At 43.2% G+C, this 17,131-nt stretch overlaps 1 protein-coding gene across 5 annotated transcripts in view; it reads right to left on the bottom strand.

The window, feature by feature from the left end:
* Positions 1-17,131, bottom strand: part of FAT3 (FAT atypical cadherin 3) — an 846,518-nt gene that overhangs the window by 200,896 nt on the left and 628,491 nt on the right. For all 5 annotated transcript variants that reach the window (XM_075337574.1, XM_075337573.1, XM_075337576.1 and 2 more), the window contains one exon: positions 16,521-16,660. In XM_075337574.1, the coding sequence (XP_075193689.1) occupies positions 16,521-16,660 (140 nt within the window). The remainder of the gene's footprint in view (positions 1-16,520; positions 16,661-17,131) is intronic.

The following is a 17,131-nucleotide window of genomic DNA, read 5'->3' as shown; positions in this document are numbered from 1 at the left end:
CTCTGCTACAGGACAAATTCAGCTCTGCTACAGGATAAATTCAGCTCTGCTACATGACAAATTCAGCTCTGCTACAGGACAAATTCAGCTCTGCTACATGACAAATTCAGCTCTGCTACAGGATAAATTCAGCTCTGCTACATGACAAATTCAGCTCTGCTACGGGACAAACTCAGCTCTTCTACATGATAAATTCAGCTCTTCTACATGACAAATTCAGCTCAGCTACAGGATAAATTCAGCTCTTCTACATGACATATTCAGCTCAGCTACATCTGGCCTGAAAGTTCCTATACAATTATGAAGACACCTGTAATATAAATGGCACATTATAGGACTGGAGCACAGGTACACATTTTGCATTGCCACCCGAGTTATGCTTCAAAATTGGCCTGATTGCATAATGAGCTAACTGGGAATCCATCAGCGAGCTCATTTTGTGTTTTATGGGATAGTTTGGCCCTTTTTTCACCAAGTTCCTCTATGAAGACATAAAAGTTGAATATGCAGGAAAACAAAGAGTCTGTAAAAGGCAAACTTCTGGTTGCATAAAGAGCTGAGAATCCATCAGCGAGCTCATTTTGTGTTTTATGGGATAGTTTATCCCTCTTTTCGCTCACTGATGGATTCCCAGTTAGCTCATTTTGTGTTTTATGGGATAGTTTGTCCCTCTTTTCGCTCACTGATGGATTCCCAGTTAGCTCATTTTGTGTTTTATGGGATAGTTTGTCCCTCTATTCACAGAGTTCCTCTATGAAGACATAAAAGTTGAATATGCAGGAAAACAAAAACATAAAAATTCTGATACCTTCATATTAGGGAATTTCATTGATGTTTTACTATAAATTAAGGGAGTTTTTAACTTTTTTTTCTCACTTAAATGCATGAATTTGGGGCTTAAATACATTTTTGCAATTGGATCTTATTACAAATTTTGCACCGTTTGTCTCCTATAGCCCTTTGTCATACTGACTACTGCTGATTGCATAATGAGCCAACTGAGAACCCATCAGCGAGTTAATTTTGTTTTATAAGATAGTTTGTCCTTCTTTTGTCTGAGTTCCTCTAAATTATTTTTCTGAAATTAGATCTTATTACAAATTTAGCATCGTTTGTCTCCTATAGCCTCAGTGTCCTACCGTCTATTTCTGGTTGCATAATGAGCTAACTGAGAATCCATCAGTGAGCTCATTTTGACATTCTTATGGGATAGCTTGGCCCTCTTTTCTCTGAGTTCTTCTAAATTATTTTTTGCAATTGGATCTTATTACAAATTTTGCATTGTTTGTCTCCTACAGCCTCTGTGTCACACTGGCTACTGCTGATTGCATAATGAGCTAACTGAGTATACATCAGCGAGCTCATTTTGACAGTCTTTTGCGATAGTTTCTATCACTTTTCTCTGAGTTCCTTGGTGATCTATGATGACATAAAAGTTGAATGCGCACGATAACAAAGAGCCTGTAAAAGACAAACTACTGATTGCATAATGAGCTAACTGGGACTCCATCAGTAAGTTCATTTTGAGTCTTATGGGATACTTTGTCCTTCTTTTCTCTGAGTTCTTCTATAAAGACATTAAAGATGAATATGCAGGAAAACAAAGCCTGTAAAAGGCAACTTTCTGGTTGCATAAAGAACTAACTGAGAATCCATCAGCGAGCTCATTTTGTGTCTTATGGGATAGTTTGTCCCTTTTTTCACCAAGTTTCTCTATGACCACATAAAGCTTGAATGTGCAGGAAATAAAGAGCCTGTAAAAGGCAAACTGTTGATTGCATAATGAGCTAACTGGGAATCCATCAGCGAGCTCATTTTGTGTTTTATGGCATAGTTTGTCCCTCTTTTCGCTCACTGATGGATTCCCAATTAGCTCATTTTGTATTTTATGGGATAGTTTGTCCCTCTTTTCACAGAGTTCCTCTATGAAGACATAAAAGTTGAATATGTAGGAAATAAAGAGCCTGTAAAAGGCAAACTGCTGATTGCATAATGAGCTAACTGGGAATCCATCAGCGAGCTCATTTTGTGTTTTATGTGATAGTTTGTCCATTTCTCTGAGTTCCTCTATGACCACATAAAAGTTGAATATGCAGAAAAACAGAGTCTGTAAAAGACAAACTGTTGATTCCATAATGAGCTTACTGGGAATTCATCAGCAAGCTCATTTTGTGTCTTATGAGATAGTTTGTCCCTTTTTTTCACCAAGTTCCTCTATGACCACATAAAGCTTGAATGTGCAGGAAAAAAGACCCTGTAAATGGCAACCTGCTGATTGCATAATGAGCTAACTGGGTATCCATCAGCGAGCTCATTTTGTATTTTATGGGATACTTTGTCCCTCTTTTCACAGAGTTCCTCTATGAAGACATAAAAGTTGAATATGCAGGAAATAAAGAGCCTGTAAAAGGCAAACTGCTGGTTACATAAAGAGCTAACTGAGAATCCATCAGCGAGCTCATTTTGTGTCTTATGGGGTAGTTTGTCCCTCTTTTATCGGTGTTCCCCTATGACCACATAAAAGTTGAAAATGCAGGTAAACAAAGAGAATGTAAAAGGCAAAATGCTGATTGTATAATGAGCTAACTGGGAATCCATCAGTGAGCTCAATTTGTGTTTTATGGGATAGTTTGTCCCTCTTTTCGCTCACTGATGGATACCCAGTTAGCTCATTTTGTATTTCATGGGATAATTTGCCCCTTTTTTCACCGAGTTCTTCTATGAAGACATAAAAGTTGAATATGCAGGAAAACAAAGACCCTGTAAAAGGCAAACTGTTGATTGAATAATGAGCTAACTGGGAACCCATCAGTGAGTTCATTTTTTGTTTTATGGGATAAATTGCCCATTTTTTCTCTCAGTTCCTCTATGACCACATAAAAGTTGAAAGTGCAGAAAAATAAAGAGCTTGTAAAAGACAAACTGCTGATTGCATAACAAGCTAACTGGGAATCCATCAGTGAGCTCATTTTGTGTTTACGGCATAGGTTGTCAAGGTTGTCATGCTTTTCTCTGAGCTCCTCTATAACCATATAAAGGTTGAATGTGCAGAAAAATAAAGAGCCTGTGAAAGGCAAACTGCTGATTGCATAATGAGCTAACTGGGAATCCATCAGCGAGCTCAGTTTCTGTTTTATGGGATAGTTTGTCCCTTTTTTCTCTCAGTTGCTCTATGACCACATAAAAGTTGAAAGTGCAGAAAAATAAAGAGCCTGTAAAAGGCAAACTGCTGATTACATAATGAGCTAACTGTGAATCCATCAGCGAGCTAATTTTGTGTCTTATGGGATAGTTTGTCCCTCTTTTCGCTCACTGATGGATCCCCAGTTAGCTCATTTTGTGTCTTATGGTATAGTTTGTCCCTTTTCTCTGAGATCCTCTATGACCATATAAAGTTAGAATGTGCAGAAAAACAAAGACCATGTAAAAGGCAAACTGCTGATTGCATAATGAGCTTACTGGGAATCCATCAGTGAGCTCATTTTCTGTCTTATGGTATAGTTTGTCTCTCTTTTTTTCTGAGTTCCTCTATGACCACATAAAAGTTGAAAATGCAGGTAAACAAAGAGCCTGTAAAAGGCAAAATGCTGATTGTATAATGAGCTAACTGGGAATCCATCAGCGAGCTCATTTTGTGTCTTATGGGATAGTTTGTCCCTTTTTTCACAGAGTTCCTCTATGAAGACATAAAAGTTGAAAAAAAAATCTGAGTTCTTTTATAATAATAATAATTTTATTCATTTATATAGCGCTATTAATTCCACAGCGCTTTACATACATTGGCAAACACTGTCCCCATTGGGGCTCACAATCTAGAGTCCCTATCTGTATGTCTTTGGAGTGTGGGAGGAAACCGGAGTACCCGGAGGAAACCCACGCAAACACGGGGAGAACATACAAACTCCTTGCAGATGGTGTCCTTGGTAGGATTTGAACCCAGGACCCCAGTGCTGCAAGACTGCAGTGCTAACCACTAAGCACCATATAAAGCTTAAATGTGCAGGAAAACAAAGAGCCTGTAAAAGAAACTGTTGATTGCATAATGAACTAACTGGGGATCCATCAGTGAGCTCATTTTCTGTCTTATGGGATAGTTTGTCCCTTTTTTCTGAGTTTCTCTATGACCACATAAAAGTTGAATATACAGAAAAACAAAACGGATGTAAAAGGCAAACTGTTGATTGGATAATGAGCTAACTGGGGATCCATCAGCGAGCTCAATTTGTGTTTTATGGGATAGTTTGTCCCTCTTTTCGCTCACTGATGGAATCCCAGTTAGCTCATTTTGTGTTTTATGGTATAGTTTGTCCCTCTTTTCTCAGAGTTCCTCTATGAAGACATAAAAGTTGAATATGCAGGAAAACAAAGAGCCTGTAAAAGGCAAACTGCTGATTGCATAATGAGCTAACTGAGGATCCATCAGTGAGCTCATTTTGTGTCTTATGGGATAGTTTGTCCCTCTTTTCTCTGTGTTCTCCTATGACCACATAAAAGTTGAAAATGCAGAAAAACAAAACGCATGTAAAAGGCAAACTGCTGATTGCATAATATGCTAACTGGGAATCAATCAGTGAGCTCATTTTGTGTCTTATTGAATAGTTTGTCCCTTTTTTCACCGAGTTCTTCTATGAAGACATAAAAAGTTGAATATGCAGAAATACAAAGACCATGTAAAAGGCAAATTTCTGGTTGCATAAAGAGCTAACTGGGTATCCATCAGTGAGCTCATTTTGTGTTTTATGGTATAGTTTGTCTCTCTTTTCACCGAGTTCCTCTATGAAGACATAAAAGTTGAATATGCAGGAAAACAAAGAGCCTGTAAAAGGCAAACTGCTGCTTCTATAATGAGCTAACTGGGAACCCATCAGCGAGCTCATTTTGTGTTTTATGGGATAGTTTGTCTCTTTTTCACCAAGTTCCTTTATGACTACATAAAGCTTGAATGTGCAGGAAATAAAGAGCCTGTAAAAGGCAAACTGCTGATTGCATAATGAGCTAACTGAGAATCCATCAGCGAGCTCATTTTGTGTTTTATGGGATAGTTTGTCCTTTTCTCTGTGTTCCCCTATGACCACATAAAAGTTGAAAATGCAGATAAACAAAGAGCCTGTAAAAGGCAAAATGCTGATTGTATATTGAGCTAACTGGGAATCCATCAGTGAGCTCATTTTCTGTCTTATGGTATAGTTTTTCTCTCTTTTTTTCTGAGTTCCTCTATGACCACATAAAGGTTGAATATGCAGAAAAACAAAGAGCCTGTAAAAGGCAACCTGCTGATTGCATAAAGAGCTGAGAATCCATCAGTGAGCTCATTTTGTGTCTTATGGGATAGTTTGTCCCTTTTTTCACCAAGTTCCTCTATGACCACTTTTAGATCTATAATGATATAAAAGTTGAATGTGCAGGAAATAAAGAGCCTGTAAAAGGCAACCTGCTGATTGCATAAAGAGCTAACTGGGAATCCATCAGCGAGCTCATTTTGTGTCTTATGGAATAGTTTGTCACTTTTTTCACCGAGTTCCTCTATGAAGACATAAAAGTTGAAAAAAAAATTCTGAGTTCTTCTATGACCATATAAAGCTTAAATGTGCAGGAAAACAAAGAGCCTGTAAAATAAACTGATGATTGCATAATGAGCTAACTGGAAATCCATCAGTGAGCTCATTTTCTGTCTTATGGTATAGTTTGTCTCTGTTTTCTCTGAGTTCTCTATGAAGACATACAAGTTGAATATGCAGGAAAACAAAGATTCTGTAAACTGCAAACTGCTGATTGCATAATGAGCTAACTGGGGATCCATCAGCGAGCTCATTTTGTGTTTTATGGGATAATTTGCCCCTTTTTTCACCGAGTTCATCTATGAAGACATAAAAGTTGAATATGCAGGAAAACAAAGACTAAAGCAGCGTTGTTTAGTCGCCCCCAGCTCTTAATAAGCGAATTACTTGTGAGATTGGGCTCATGAGACCTGTTGATCGCTCGGTAGAACGCGTCCCGTTACAGTCAGATTCTATTGTAATTGCTCGGTCTGAGTGTGGGTCGCGTTTGCAGAAACAGCCCCTTATTCAGAATGCATTTATTCGGGAGGTGATGAATGGCGCTCACCTTCTGTCTGGCGAGAAAGTAATCACTTTTCCAAACATGCCCCTGAGCGATGATGTACGACGCCGCGGCCCAGCACCGGGCAGGCATTTCATTCCTATGCTGGAAAAATTCATCATCCTCAAGGAACTTTGCTCCGTGGATACATTAGAAGCCGTGGCCCTCGGAACAACAGGGGTCAAATACTAGAGGTCACCCTCCGGGGGTGGGGGGGCGATTACATTACTGAGCGCCTGTCAGCGAGCTCCACTAATTAGCAAAAAAAAAATTAAGTATTTGACCAGGCAGGAAAGAAAGCAATACCCTAATCACCGTCATTTTTGAGAAGGGACCCTATATCCAGGCCCGTATTGGTTGACCATCACTTGATCCGTGGCTAATCAGGGGGTAGTTACATGTGTCGCGAGTCTATCAGTAAAGCAATCTCTAGAACAATATTATCGAAGTATAATATTAATCGGTGACCCGTAGAAAAACACGGCAAAATGATAGATAATGGAAGCCATGTGTAGGGGGACGGCGATGGGGAGCGACGCAACGTTTGATTACTACGGTAATTAACTGACGAGGATGTCTAGACACAGACTTATGGAAAACTTAGGGGGATTCCATCTGTATTCCATACCTACGCATTAGGAGACCCTTTAAGGGGCTGCCCGGTCTATAAAACTCATTCCTATAATCAGGGCAACGACACATAAGATTTCTCACCCCGAGTATTACAAGGACAGAACATATATTTTAATAAGGTAATACATCTCTTCACCTGCGGAGGCGCTGTAGGAGAATTGAACACTTTCAGCCTCTTAGACTAAATAGTATGTGTCACGCTAGGTGCGGGGAAGTACCAAGCACACGGCAAAAGGGACGGGAGACCCTGTGTCTAGGGAAAGGTAAGATGGTGACCCCTGACCAAACCTACTGCTGATCCCTGGGGTCCCTCACCACCCTAGATAGGTTCCGCACCTATGTGCCGAGCCGGATACCTGACCCTAGATATCCCTAGTGCTGGTCCCTGGGCTCCCTCACCACCCTAGATAGGTTCCACACCTATGTGCCGAGCCGGATACCTGACCCTAGATATCCCTAGTGCTGGTCCCTGGGCTCCCTCACCACCCTAGATAGGTTCCGCACCTATGTGCCGAGCCGGATACCTGACCCTATGTATCCCTAGTGCTGGTCCCTGGGCTCCCTCACCACCCTAGATAGGTTCCGCACCTATGTGCCGAGCCGGATACCTGACCCTATGTATCCCTAGTGCTGGTCCCTGGGCTCCCTCACCACCCCAGATAGGTTCCGCACCTATGCGCCGAGCCGGATACCTGACCCTATGTATCCCTAGTGCTGGTCCCTGGGGTCCCTCACCACCCCAGATAGGTTCCGCACCTATGCACCAAGCCGGATACCTGACCCTAGGTATCCCTAGTGCTGGACTCTAAATAGGGAATGGGTGGGATGAGCTCTTCATCAACCCCACTAAACACTATAGAAGACACAAGGAGGATACTCAGGGGGTAAAGCATGACCTACTACATTTGACAGGGCTCATCCATTCAAGTCTATGGGTGCCTACAAATCATCGGACTGCACTTGGATGATATCAGAGTGCAGTCTCATATCCACAGAATGGAGAAGGTGGAGAAATTTTGTTTTCCATCTGGTCTGCACATGTGAGGCGTGTGTCACGGGTGACACTCATGTGGTTTCTGGCCATAGAAGGTCACAGTGTTTGGCTGCGCAGAATGCTCCCTGACTTTCCATTGTTCCTGCTGTCAGTATTCATTGGTATAGGAGCTTTCCTGCTGGATTCATCTCTCCCCTTTTGTACTCAGCAGAAGCTCACCTTCTACCCAGCTGCTGATCAGCATAATCTTGGTGCTTATATACGCCTTCCTTGGACTGGTGCTGGTGATATTTTTCAGTTCATACAAGCCATGGTTGCAAGCAGGTGGCTTGTATTCCTCTGTGGTGTTGTTCCTGAAAACTTTTCTGAACTTCTGCCTGTGTCATCTGTGGTTAAGAAGTTCATGCATTTTCCCCCTGTGTGTCCTCCTTGTGTCTTCTTAGTGTTTAGTGGGGTTGACGAAGAGCTCATCCCATCCGTTCCCTATTTAGGGTCCAGCACAAGGGATATCTAGGGTCAGGAATCCAGCTCGGCGTATAGGTGTTGAACCTATCTAGGGTGGTGAGGGACCTCAGGGACCAGCACTAGCGATACCTAGGGTCAGGTATCCGGCTCAGCACATAGGTGTGGAACTTATCTAGGGTGGTGAAGGACCCCAGGGACCAGCAGTAGGGATACCTAGGGTCAGGTATCCGGCTCGGCGCATAGGTGCAGAACCTATCTAGGGTGGTGAAGGACCTCAGGGATCAGCAGTAGGGATACCTAGGGTCAGGTATCCGGCTCGGTGCATAGGTGTGGAACCTATCTAGGGTGGTGAAGGACCTCAGGGATCAGCAGTAGGGATACCTAGGGTCAGGTATCCGGCTCGGTGCATAGGTGTGGAACCTATCTAGGGTGGTGAAGGACCTCAGGGATCAGCAGTAGGGATACCTAGGGTCAGGTATCCGGCTCGGCGCATAGGTGCAGAACCTATCTAGGGCGGTGAAGGACCTCAGTAGGGATATCTAGGGTCAGGTAACCAGTTCGGTGGTGAGGGACCCCAGGGACCAGCACTAGGGATATCTAGGGTCAGGTATTCGGCTCGGTGCATAGGTGTGGAACCTAGCTAGGGTGGTGAGGGACCCCAGGGACCAGCAGTAGGTTCGGTCAGGGGTCACCATCTTCCCTTTCCCTAAACACAGGGTTTACCTTCCCTTTTGCTGTTCCCCGTACCCAGAGTGACAATGCGTGACTGCAACCTTAGATTGAGTTTCTTAGGATAGGAACGTTTGATGATGACGCTGATGATGATGAGAGTTGATATAACCCGACCATCTGGATTGTTGCATGTCCTACACAATTGACGTTTAAGTTCTCCTACATTTCATCCAAAATATTCTTCGGATGGGAAAGTTGATAGCTCTGACTACAACACTGCCTGTAAAACGATCAACAGATTGGGGGTTCGTTCCGCATCCAGATATTTTTCCCAGTGCACATGGTGTTGTACCCATAAAGACCTAAAGTGACCATGTCAATCAATAACTGCCACCGGAAATTATTAACTGTCCACACTTTGAATTGTCATAGAATTTGAATTTTTGGACTTTTTTAGGTTCCGTCGGTTTTTGAAAAGTGAGATCTGACCTCAACAGCCGAGCGTGAGCATCAGATAACCTGTGTTATGTTTCCTTTTTTTGGGATTCCAGATGGTGCCAGATCACGAGGATTATTCCGAGCGAAACGCGCCGGCCTTGTAGACAGATGATTGTCAGGTTATCTATGACGCCAGCGATACACGAGCAATGTGCTCAATCCATTATGACCTCATCCTGCCCGGTCCAATAACACACATGCTGATCACATTACAATGCTCCTGTTGTTTGTGGGATTACAGCATCCGTTACCCCAACGCTGAGCCGGACCTATAGAAAGAATGTGCCAGACAGAAGAAAAAGCACATGTAATGTCCCGAGCTGTAAATTACCAATGTAGACGGATGAACTTTGCACCTATGGAGAATATTCTGTAAGATGGAGAGTGAAACAGAGACCGGGACGTAAAGAAATGCTAATGGCTGAACATTAAGGCTATGTGTCCACGGTAGAATGTACCTGCGGATTTTTCTGCCTGAAAATCCGCGACTTTCGCGGCAAATCCGCACCCGCGGATTTGCCGCGGATTTGCCGCGGATTTACCGCGGATTTGCCGCGGATTTTGATGCGGATTTTTTTTTTTTTTTCCCCATTCAAAGCCAAAAATCCGCACCAAATCTGCACCAAACAATTGACATGCTGCAGATTTTTCCGGATCAAAATCCGCGGCAAATCCGCAGCGGAAAAATCCGCAGCATGGGCACAGCATTTCCAAAATGCCATTGAAATGGCTTGGAAGTGCTGCTGCTGCAGATTTTCGGCAAATCCGCGGCAAATCCGCGACAAATCCGCGGCAAAATCCGCGGTAAATCCGCAGTGTGGGCACATAGCCTTAGGGGTTTATGCACAAAGAAGCAGGAGATGTGATGTAACAGGGCTGATCTGCATCTAAATCCCAGGACCCTTCAATTATCAGACTTTTATTGCTTCCTTTTGATCCAGTCGCTCATCCACAGGCTGAGTGTTCAGAGCAAATCACCAGACGTAACCCAACTCACCGCCGAGAAGACAACCTTCCACTACCTTCAGATGAAGGAAAGCAAACTGCTCGGAGTGATGATGATGATGCTTGGTCTTCCATTTTTTCACCTTGTTTAGTGCAAACTCGATAAGCATAAACCTCCTGTTATGTGCAGCTCGCTTTCATGCCTGCCGCAAAGACTCAATGTCTGCATTTGGATTTTGGAGAGACTTCTTAGTTCTTAAAGTCAGTGCAGGGGTGTAATGATCACGGTTGCAAAGGATGCTGGAGAGAGTCCGACAACCCCAGCGACTGCTTAAACTAAATGTGCATCTATTTGAGGACGCAGATTCAGCTGATGGGTATTGTGGTGCAGAGACTCGTCGGGTCCGTGCACTACATTACAGACCGCTGGCCAATCAAAAGCCAGCAGCTGACGTCGGCACACCAGGCATTGGTGTCACATGGCATGCATCGCTATAGGAGGCATACTGATGAGTCTGGTTATAGGCACAATGGGGTCATATATCTATCTATACCATATATACCATATATACCAGGAAGGAACCCAGGATGAGGGGCATATATACCAGGAAGCAGAACATATATATCAGGAAGGAACACAGGATGAAAGTCATATATATACAAGGAGGGAACCCAGGATGAGGAAGATATATACTAGGAAAGGGGACAGATATACCAGAAAGGAACCCAGGATGGGGGACATATATACCAGGAAGGGAGACACATATATCAGGAAGACGGACATATATACCAGGAAGGAACACAGGAAGACGGACATATATACCAGGAAGGAACCCAGGTTGAGGGACATATATACCAGGAAGGAACCCAGGATGAGGGACATATATACCAGGAAGGAACCCAGGATGAGGAACATATATACCAGGAAGGAACCCAGGATGAGGGACATATATACCAGGAAGGAACCCAGGATGAGGAACATATATACCAGTAAGTGGGACATATATACCAGGAAGGAACCCAGGATGAGAGACATATATACCAGGAAGGAACCCTGGATGAGGGACATATATACTAGTAAGTGGGACATATATACCAGGAAGGAACCCAGGATGAGGGACATATATACCAGGAAGGAACCCTGGATGAGGGACATATATACCAGTAAGTGGGACATACCAGGAAGGAACCCATGATGAGGGACATATATACCAGGAAGGAACCCAGGATGAGGAACATATATACCAGTAAGTGGGACATATATACCAGGAAGGAACCCAGGATGAGGGACATATATACCAGGAAGGAACCCTAGATGAGGGACATATTCACCAGGAAGGAACCCAGGATGAGGAACATATATACAAGGAAGTGGGACATATATACCAGTAAGGAACCCAGGATGAGGGACATATATACCAGGAAGGAACACAGGATGAGAGTCATATATACCAGGAAGGAACCCAGGATGAGGAACATATATACCAGTAAGTGGGACATATATACCAGGAAGGAACCCAGGATGAGAGACATATATACCAGGAACTAACCCTGGATGAGGGACATATATACCAGGAAGGAACCCAGGTTGAGGGACATATATACCAGGAAGCAGGACATATATACCAGGAAAGAACACAGAATGAGAGTCATATATACTAGGAAGGAACCCAGGCTGAGGAACATATATACCAGTAAGTGGGTCATATATACCAGGAAGGAACCCAGGATGAGGGACATATATACCAGGAAGGAACACAGGATGAGAGTCATATATACCAGGAAGGAACCCAGGATGAGGAACATATATACCAGGAAGGAACCCTGGATGAGGGACATATATACCAGGAAGGAACCCTGGATGAGGAACATATATACTAGTAAGTGGGACATATATACCAGGAAGGAACCCAGGATGAGGGACATATATACCAGGAAGGAACCCTGGATGAGGGACATATATACCAGTAAGTGGGACATACCAGGAAGGAACCCATGATGAGGGACATATATACCAGGAAGGAACCCAGGATGAGGAACATATATACCAGTAAGTGGGACATATATACCAGGAAGGAACCCAGGATGAGGGACATATATACCAGGAAGGAACCCTAGATGAGGGACATATTCACCAGGAAGGAACCCAGGATGAGGAACATATATACAAGGAAGTGGGACATATATACCAGTAAGAAACCCAGGATGAGGGACATATATACCAGGAAGGAACACAGGATGAGAGTCATATATACCAGGAAGGAACCCAGGATGAGGAACATATATACCAGGAAGGAACCCTGGATGAGGGACATATATACCAGGAAGGAACCCTGGATGAGGAACATATATACTAGTAAGTGGGACATATATACCAGGAAGGAACCCAGGATGAGGGACATATATACCAGGAAGGAACCCTGGATGAGGGACATATATACCAGGAAGGAACCCTGGATGAGGGACATATATACCAGGAAGTGGGACATACCAGGAAGGAACCCAGGATGAGGGACATATATACCAGGAAGGAACACAGGATGAGAGTCATATATACCAGGAAGGAACCCAGGATGAGGAACATATATACCAAGAAGTGGGACATATATACCAGGAAGGAACCCAGGATGAGAGACACATATACCAGGAAGGAACCCAGGATGAGGAACACATGTATCAGGAAGGATCCCAGGATAGGGGACATATATACCAGGAAGGAACCCAGGATAAGGAACACATATACCAGGAAGGGGGACAGATATACTAGGAAGGATCCCAGGATAGGGGACAATATACCAGGAAGGAACCCAGGATGAGGGACAAATATACCAGCAAGGAACCCAGGAAGAGGGACATATATACCTGGAAGCAGGACATACAGTATACACCAGGAAAGAACGCAGGATGAGAGTCATATATACCAGGAAGGAACCAAGGATGAGGAACATATATACCAGGAAGTGAGACATATATACCAGGAAGGAACCCAGGATAAGGGACATATATTCCAGGATAAAGGACATATAAACCAAGATGGAGAACATATATTCCAGGATGCGGGACATATTTATCAGGAATGGTCCCAGGATGGGAGACATATATACCACGAAGGATCCCATCATGAGGGAAATATATACTGGAAGGGGGGACATGTATACCTGGATGGGCTGAGGATAAGCGACATATATACCAAGATGGGGGACATATCTACCAGGAAGGAACCCAGGATGGGGAACATATATACTTGTATGGGGGACAAATAAATCAAAATGGGGGACATGTATTCCAGAAAGGGGGACATATATTACAGGATGAGGGACATATATATCAGGAAGGGGGACATATATACCAGGAAGGGACCGGGTATGGGAGACATATACAGTATATCAAGAAAGGTCCCAGGATGGGGCATATATACACTATGATGAAGGACATATATATCTGGAAGGAGCCCAAGATGGGGGACATATATATTTGGAAGGGTGACAGTGGCTGATATTAGACCTCAGTATCATTTTTTTCCATTGGATGCTCCTTGTATATTCTCCCCAATATCAAGAAGTATAAGTAATAATATGTGTATCCAAATCTTCATAGCTTCAAAAACAAGCTAGATTCAAGACGTTTCTGCTTTTTTTGTTTGCTTTTGACAAAAAGTTAAACACTTTAATTTTTTTTTTCGAAAATTGGCATAAACTATTTTTTTTTGCATGTATATACCCAACTCACGTTTTGTACTTGAAGCCGTATGTTTGTATTTCATTGGCATTCTGTGAAGGATTACATGATTCACTTGTCAGTGCATTATCACATTTCATCTTTACATTACGTTTTTTAGAGATTAAAAATAATGCAAGCACACAAAGCTGATTTACTAAAGACGAAGCCACGGGTCACTTCACAGCGAGCTGAAGGTGAGCGGCTTTGTGCAAACTTTCCTGCGGCACCAAAACTTTCAGTGACTCGTTGCCTTGAACGTTATGTTAAGGTTTAGGAATCTAATTCCCAAATTATTTAAAGGAATAACTCCGCCATAGCAAGTGATTGACCGATAGGGGTCTCAATGCTGTAAACCTTCCAGATCTTCAGGATGAAGAGGACGCAGGTGACAGCATGGAGCACCCACCATCTGATGAACATGAACACAGCTCAGATAACGTGATTGAGTCTTTGTTGGCGCGTGGTCTTCATGAATATTCCTTGTCTCTTCACAGTATATCATGGGATATAGAGCAACAACTGGGGAAGGGTGTTAGTCATAGCCAAGCACGGTGGATGCAGTCTTGTAGGGATGGGGTCCTGGGTTCAAATCCCACCAAAGACACCATCTGTGAGGAATTTTTACGTTATTCCCGTGTTTGGCTTGAATACAGCCAAGATAACTTGATTGGGTCTTCGTGAATATTCCTCTTCTCGTTACAATATATCATGAGATATAGAGCAACAACTGGGGAAGGGTCTTAGCCATAGCCAAGCATGGTGGCTGCAGTCTTGTAGGGATGGGGTCCAGGGTTCAAATCCCACCAAGGACATTATCTGCGAGGAGTTTCTACGCTGTTCCTGTGTTTGGCTTGAATACAGCCAAAATAACTTCTTTGGGTCTTCGTGAATATTACTCTTCTCATTACAATATATCATGGGATATAAAGCAAAAACTGCAGAAGGGTCTTAGTCATAGCCAAGCATGGTGGATGCAGTCTTGTAGGGCTGGAGTCCTGGGTTCAAATCCCACCAAGGACACCATCAGCGAAGAATTTCTACGTTATTCCCGTGTTTGGCTTTAAAGAGCCAAGATAACTTGATTGAGTCTTTGTTGGCGTGTGGCCTTCATAAATATTCCTCGTCTCTTCTCAGTATATCATGGGATACAGGGCAAAAACTGGGGAAGGGTCTTAGCCATAGCAAACCAAGGTGGCTGCAGTCTTGTAGGGCTGGAGTCCTGGGTTCAAATCCCACCAAGGACACCTTTTGCGAGGAATTTCTATGTTATTCCCGTGTTTGGCTTGAATACACCCAAGATAACTTCTTTGGGTCTTCGTGAATATTCCTCTTCTCGTTACAATATATCATGAGATATAGAGCAAAAACTGCAGTTGGGTCTTAGCCATAACCAACCACGGTGGCTGCAGTCTTGTAGGACTGGTATCCTGGGTTTAAATCCCACCAAGGATGCCATCTGTGAGGAATTTTTACGTTATTCTCGTGTTTGGCTTGAATACAGCCAAGATAATTGGGTCTTCGTGAATATTCCTCTTCTCTTTACAGTATATCATGAGTTAGAGAACAACAATTGGGGAAGGGTCGTAGTCATAGCCAAGCACGGTGGCTGCAGTTTTGCAGCACTGGGGGTCTTGGGTTCAAATCCCACCAAGGACACCATCTGCGAGTAGTTTCTACGTGTTTGCTGGGTTTCCACCAAGTATTCTGGTTCCCTCCATAGACATACTGATAGGGAATTTAGATTGTGATTCCCTTCGTTACAGTGGAATTTTATAGAGCTACATAAATATTTTGGAGTCATGAAGAAAGACGTCCAGCCACCCACATTCATATGCACATTGCTCCTTCTCAGTCATGAGAATGGTGCTACTTCCACACTCACTGTCCTATAACATCTTTAATAAGTATACTGTTCTACACTTTGAGACTTTCCACATGACAGCCAACATACCCCTTCAAATTTAGGAATAGAACTCTTCTCCCATTTTTATTTTGTACAGAGAAGTAAAAATTATGCCACGTATTCTGTAAAATCACGAACTGTCCAAGCGATCCTTCACTTGTGATCAGCAGGTTGGAGCCAACCCAGAAAAACAGTGGCATAACAACACATTAGTGCATGGGTTGCGATCACACCTGGGTCCTGGAGTCCAAAAAGTCACTTTGGACTCCAGGACCAATACTGAATACAGGACTCCAAGACCAATACTGGTAAAGACTCTCAATAATTTGGAGCCACGTTGGAGCTTTTGCAACAGGGACTTAGAACCTCAAGTTACGCCACTGTCCAAGGAACTATCAATCAATAAAGCTCTTTCGAGGGATCACTGCTAAGTCATAGCTAGACCTTCATTCCCCGAGATCGATGGTTCAGTTTGCTGCCCCTTCTCCTTTGAATGCTCCGGTTGCCAGAGCTACACCGGAGTCAGAAAACCAACGTAATGAGAATATTCACTTTACGTAAAACCATACAATGATCATATCAGGACTTTACCTGGGTTGTGGCAACATTCGTCCCATCAGTGACTTCCACAGTCATGTTATAGCTGGAGCGCAGCTCGGCATCCAATGGCTTTGCGATAACAATAGTCCCCACTCCTTTCTCGATGTCGAAAGCGCTATCCATATTTCCTCCTGTTCAAAGGGGAAATGCTGTTATAAAAAACGTATTTTCACCGGTTCCCACATAAAACTGTGAAGGATATCGGATATAGGTCCAAAAAAATAGGAATATCTGTCCAGTGTGAGTGGGTGCCTATTATAAATTAATCTGATCAAAATTATTATTCCTTTTAGGTCTACATGGTCGATGGCCATAATCACAGGAGAATCCACAATTACTTAACAGTTATGGTACGGAAAAATCTTAGGTGAGAATGTTCTCCACAACCCCAGTCCCCTGCCATAGATCACCAGATGTCCCCATGACCATCTCTTCGAATATCACACGCTACCAACCAGTATACCCTGCCATAGATCACCAGATATCCCCATGACCTTCCCTCCGAGTATTACACGTTACCAACCTCTATCACCTGCCATAGCTCTCCAGATGTCCCCATCAAAATCTCTCCGAATATTACACACTACCAATCTCTATACCCT

Source organism: Anomaloglossus baeobatrachus, chromosome 2 (genome assembly GCF_048569485.1).
Source record: "Anomaloglossus baeobatrachus isolate aAnoBae1 chromosome 2, aAnoBae1.hap1, whole genome shotgun sequence".
NCBI classification, from domain to species: Eukaryota; Metazoa; Chordata; class Amphibia; order Anura; family Aromobatidae; genus Anomaloglossus; species Anomaloglossus baeobatrachus.
The sequence above is the reverse complement of the archived record's forward strand: the minus strand, read 5'-3'. Positions and strand labels throughout refer to the sequence as shown.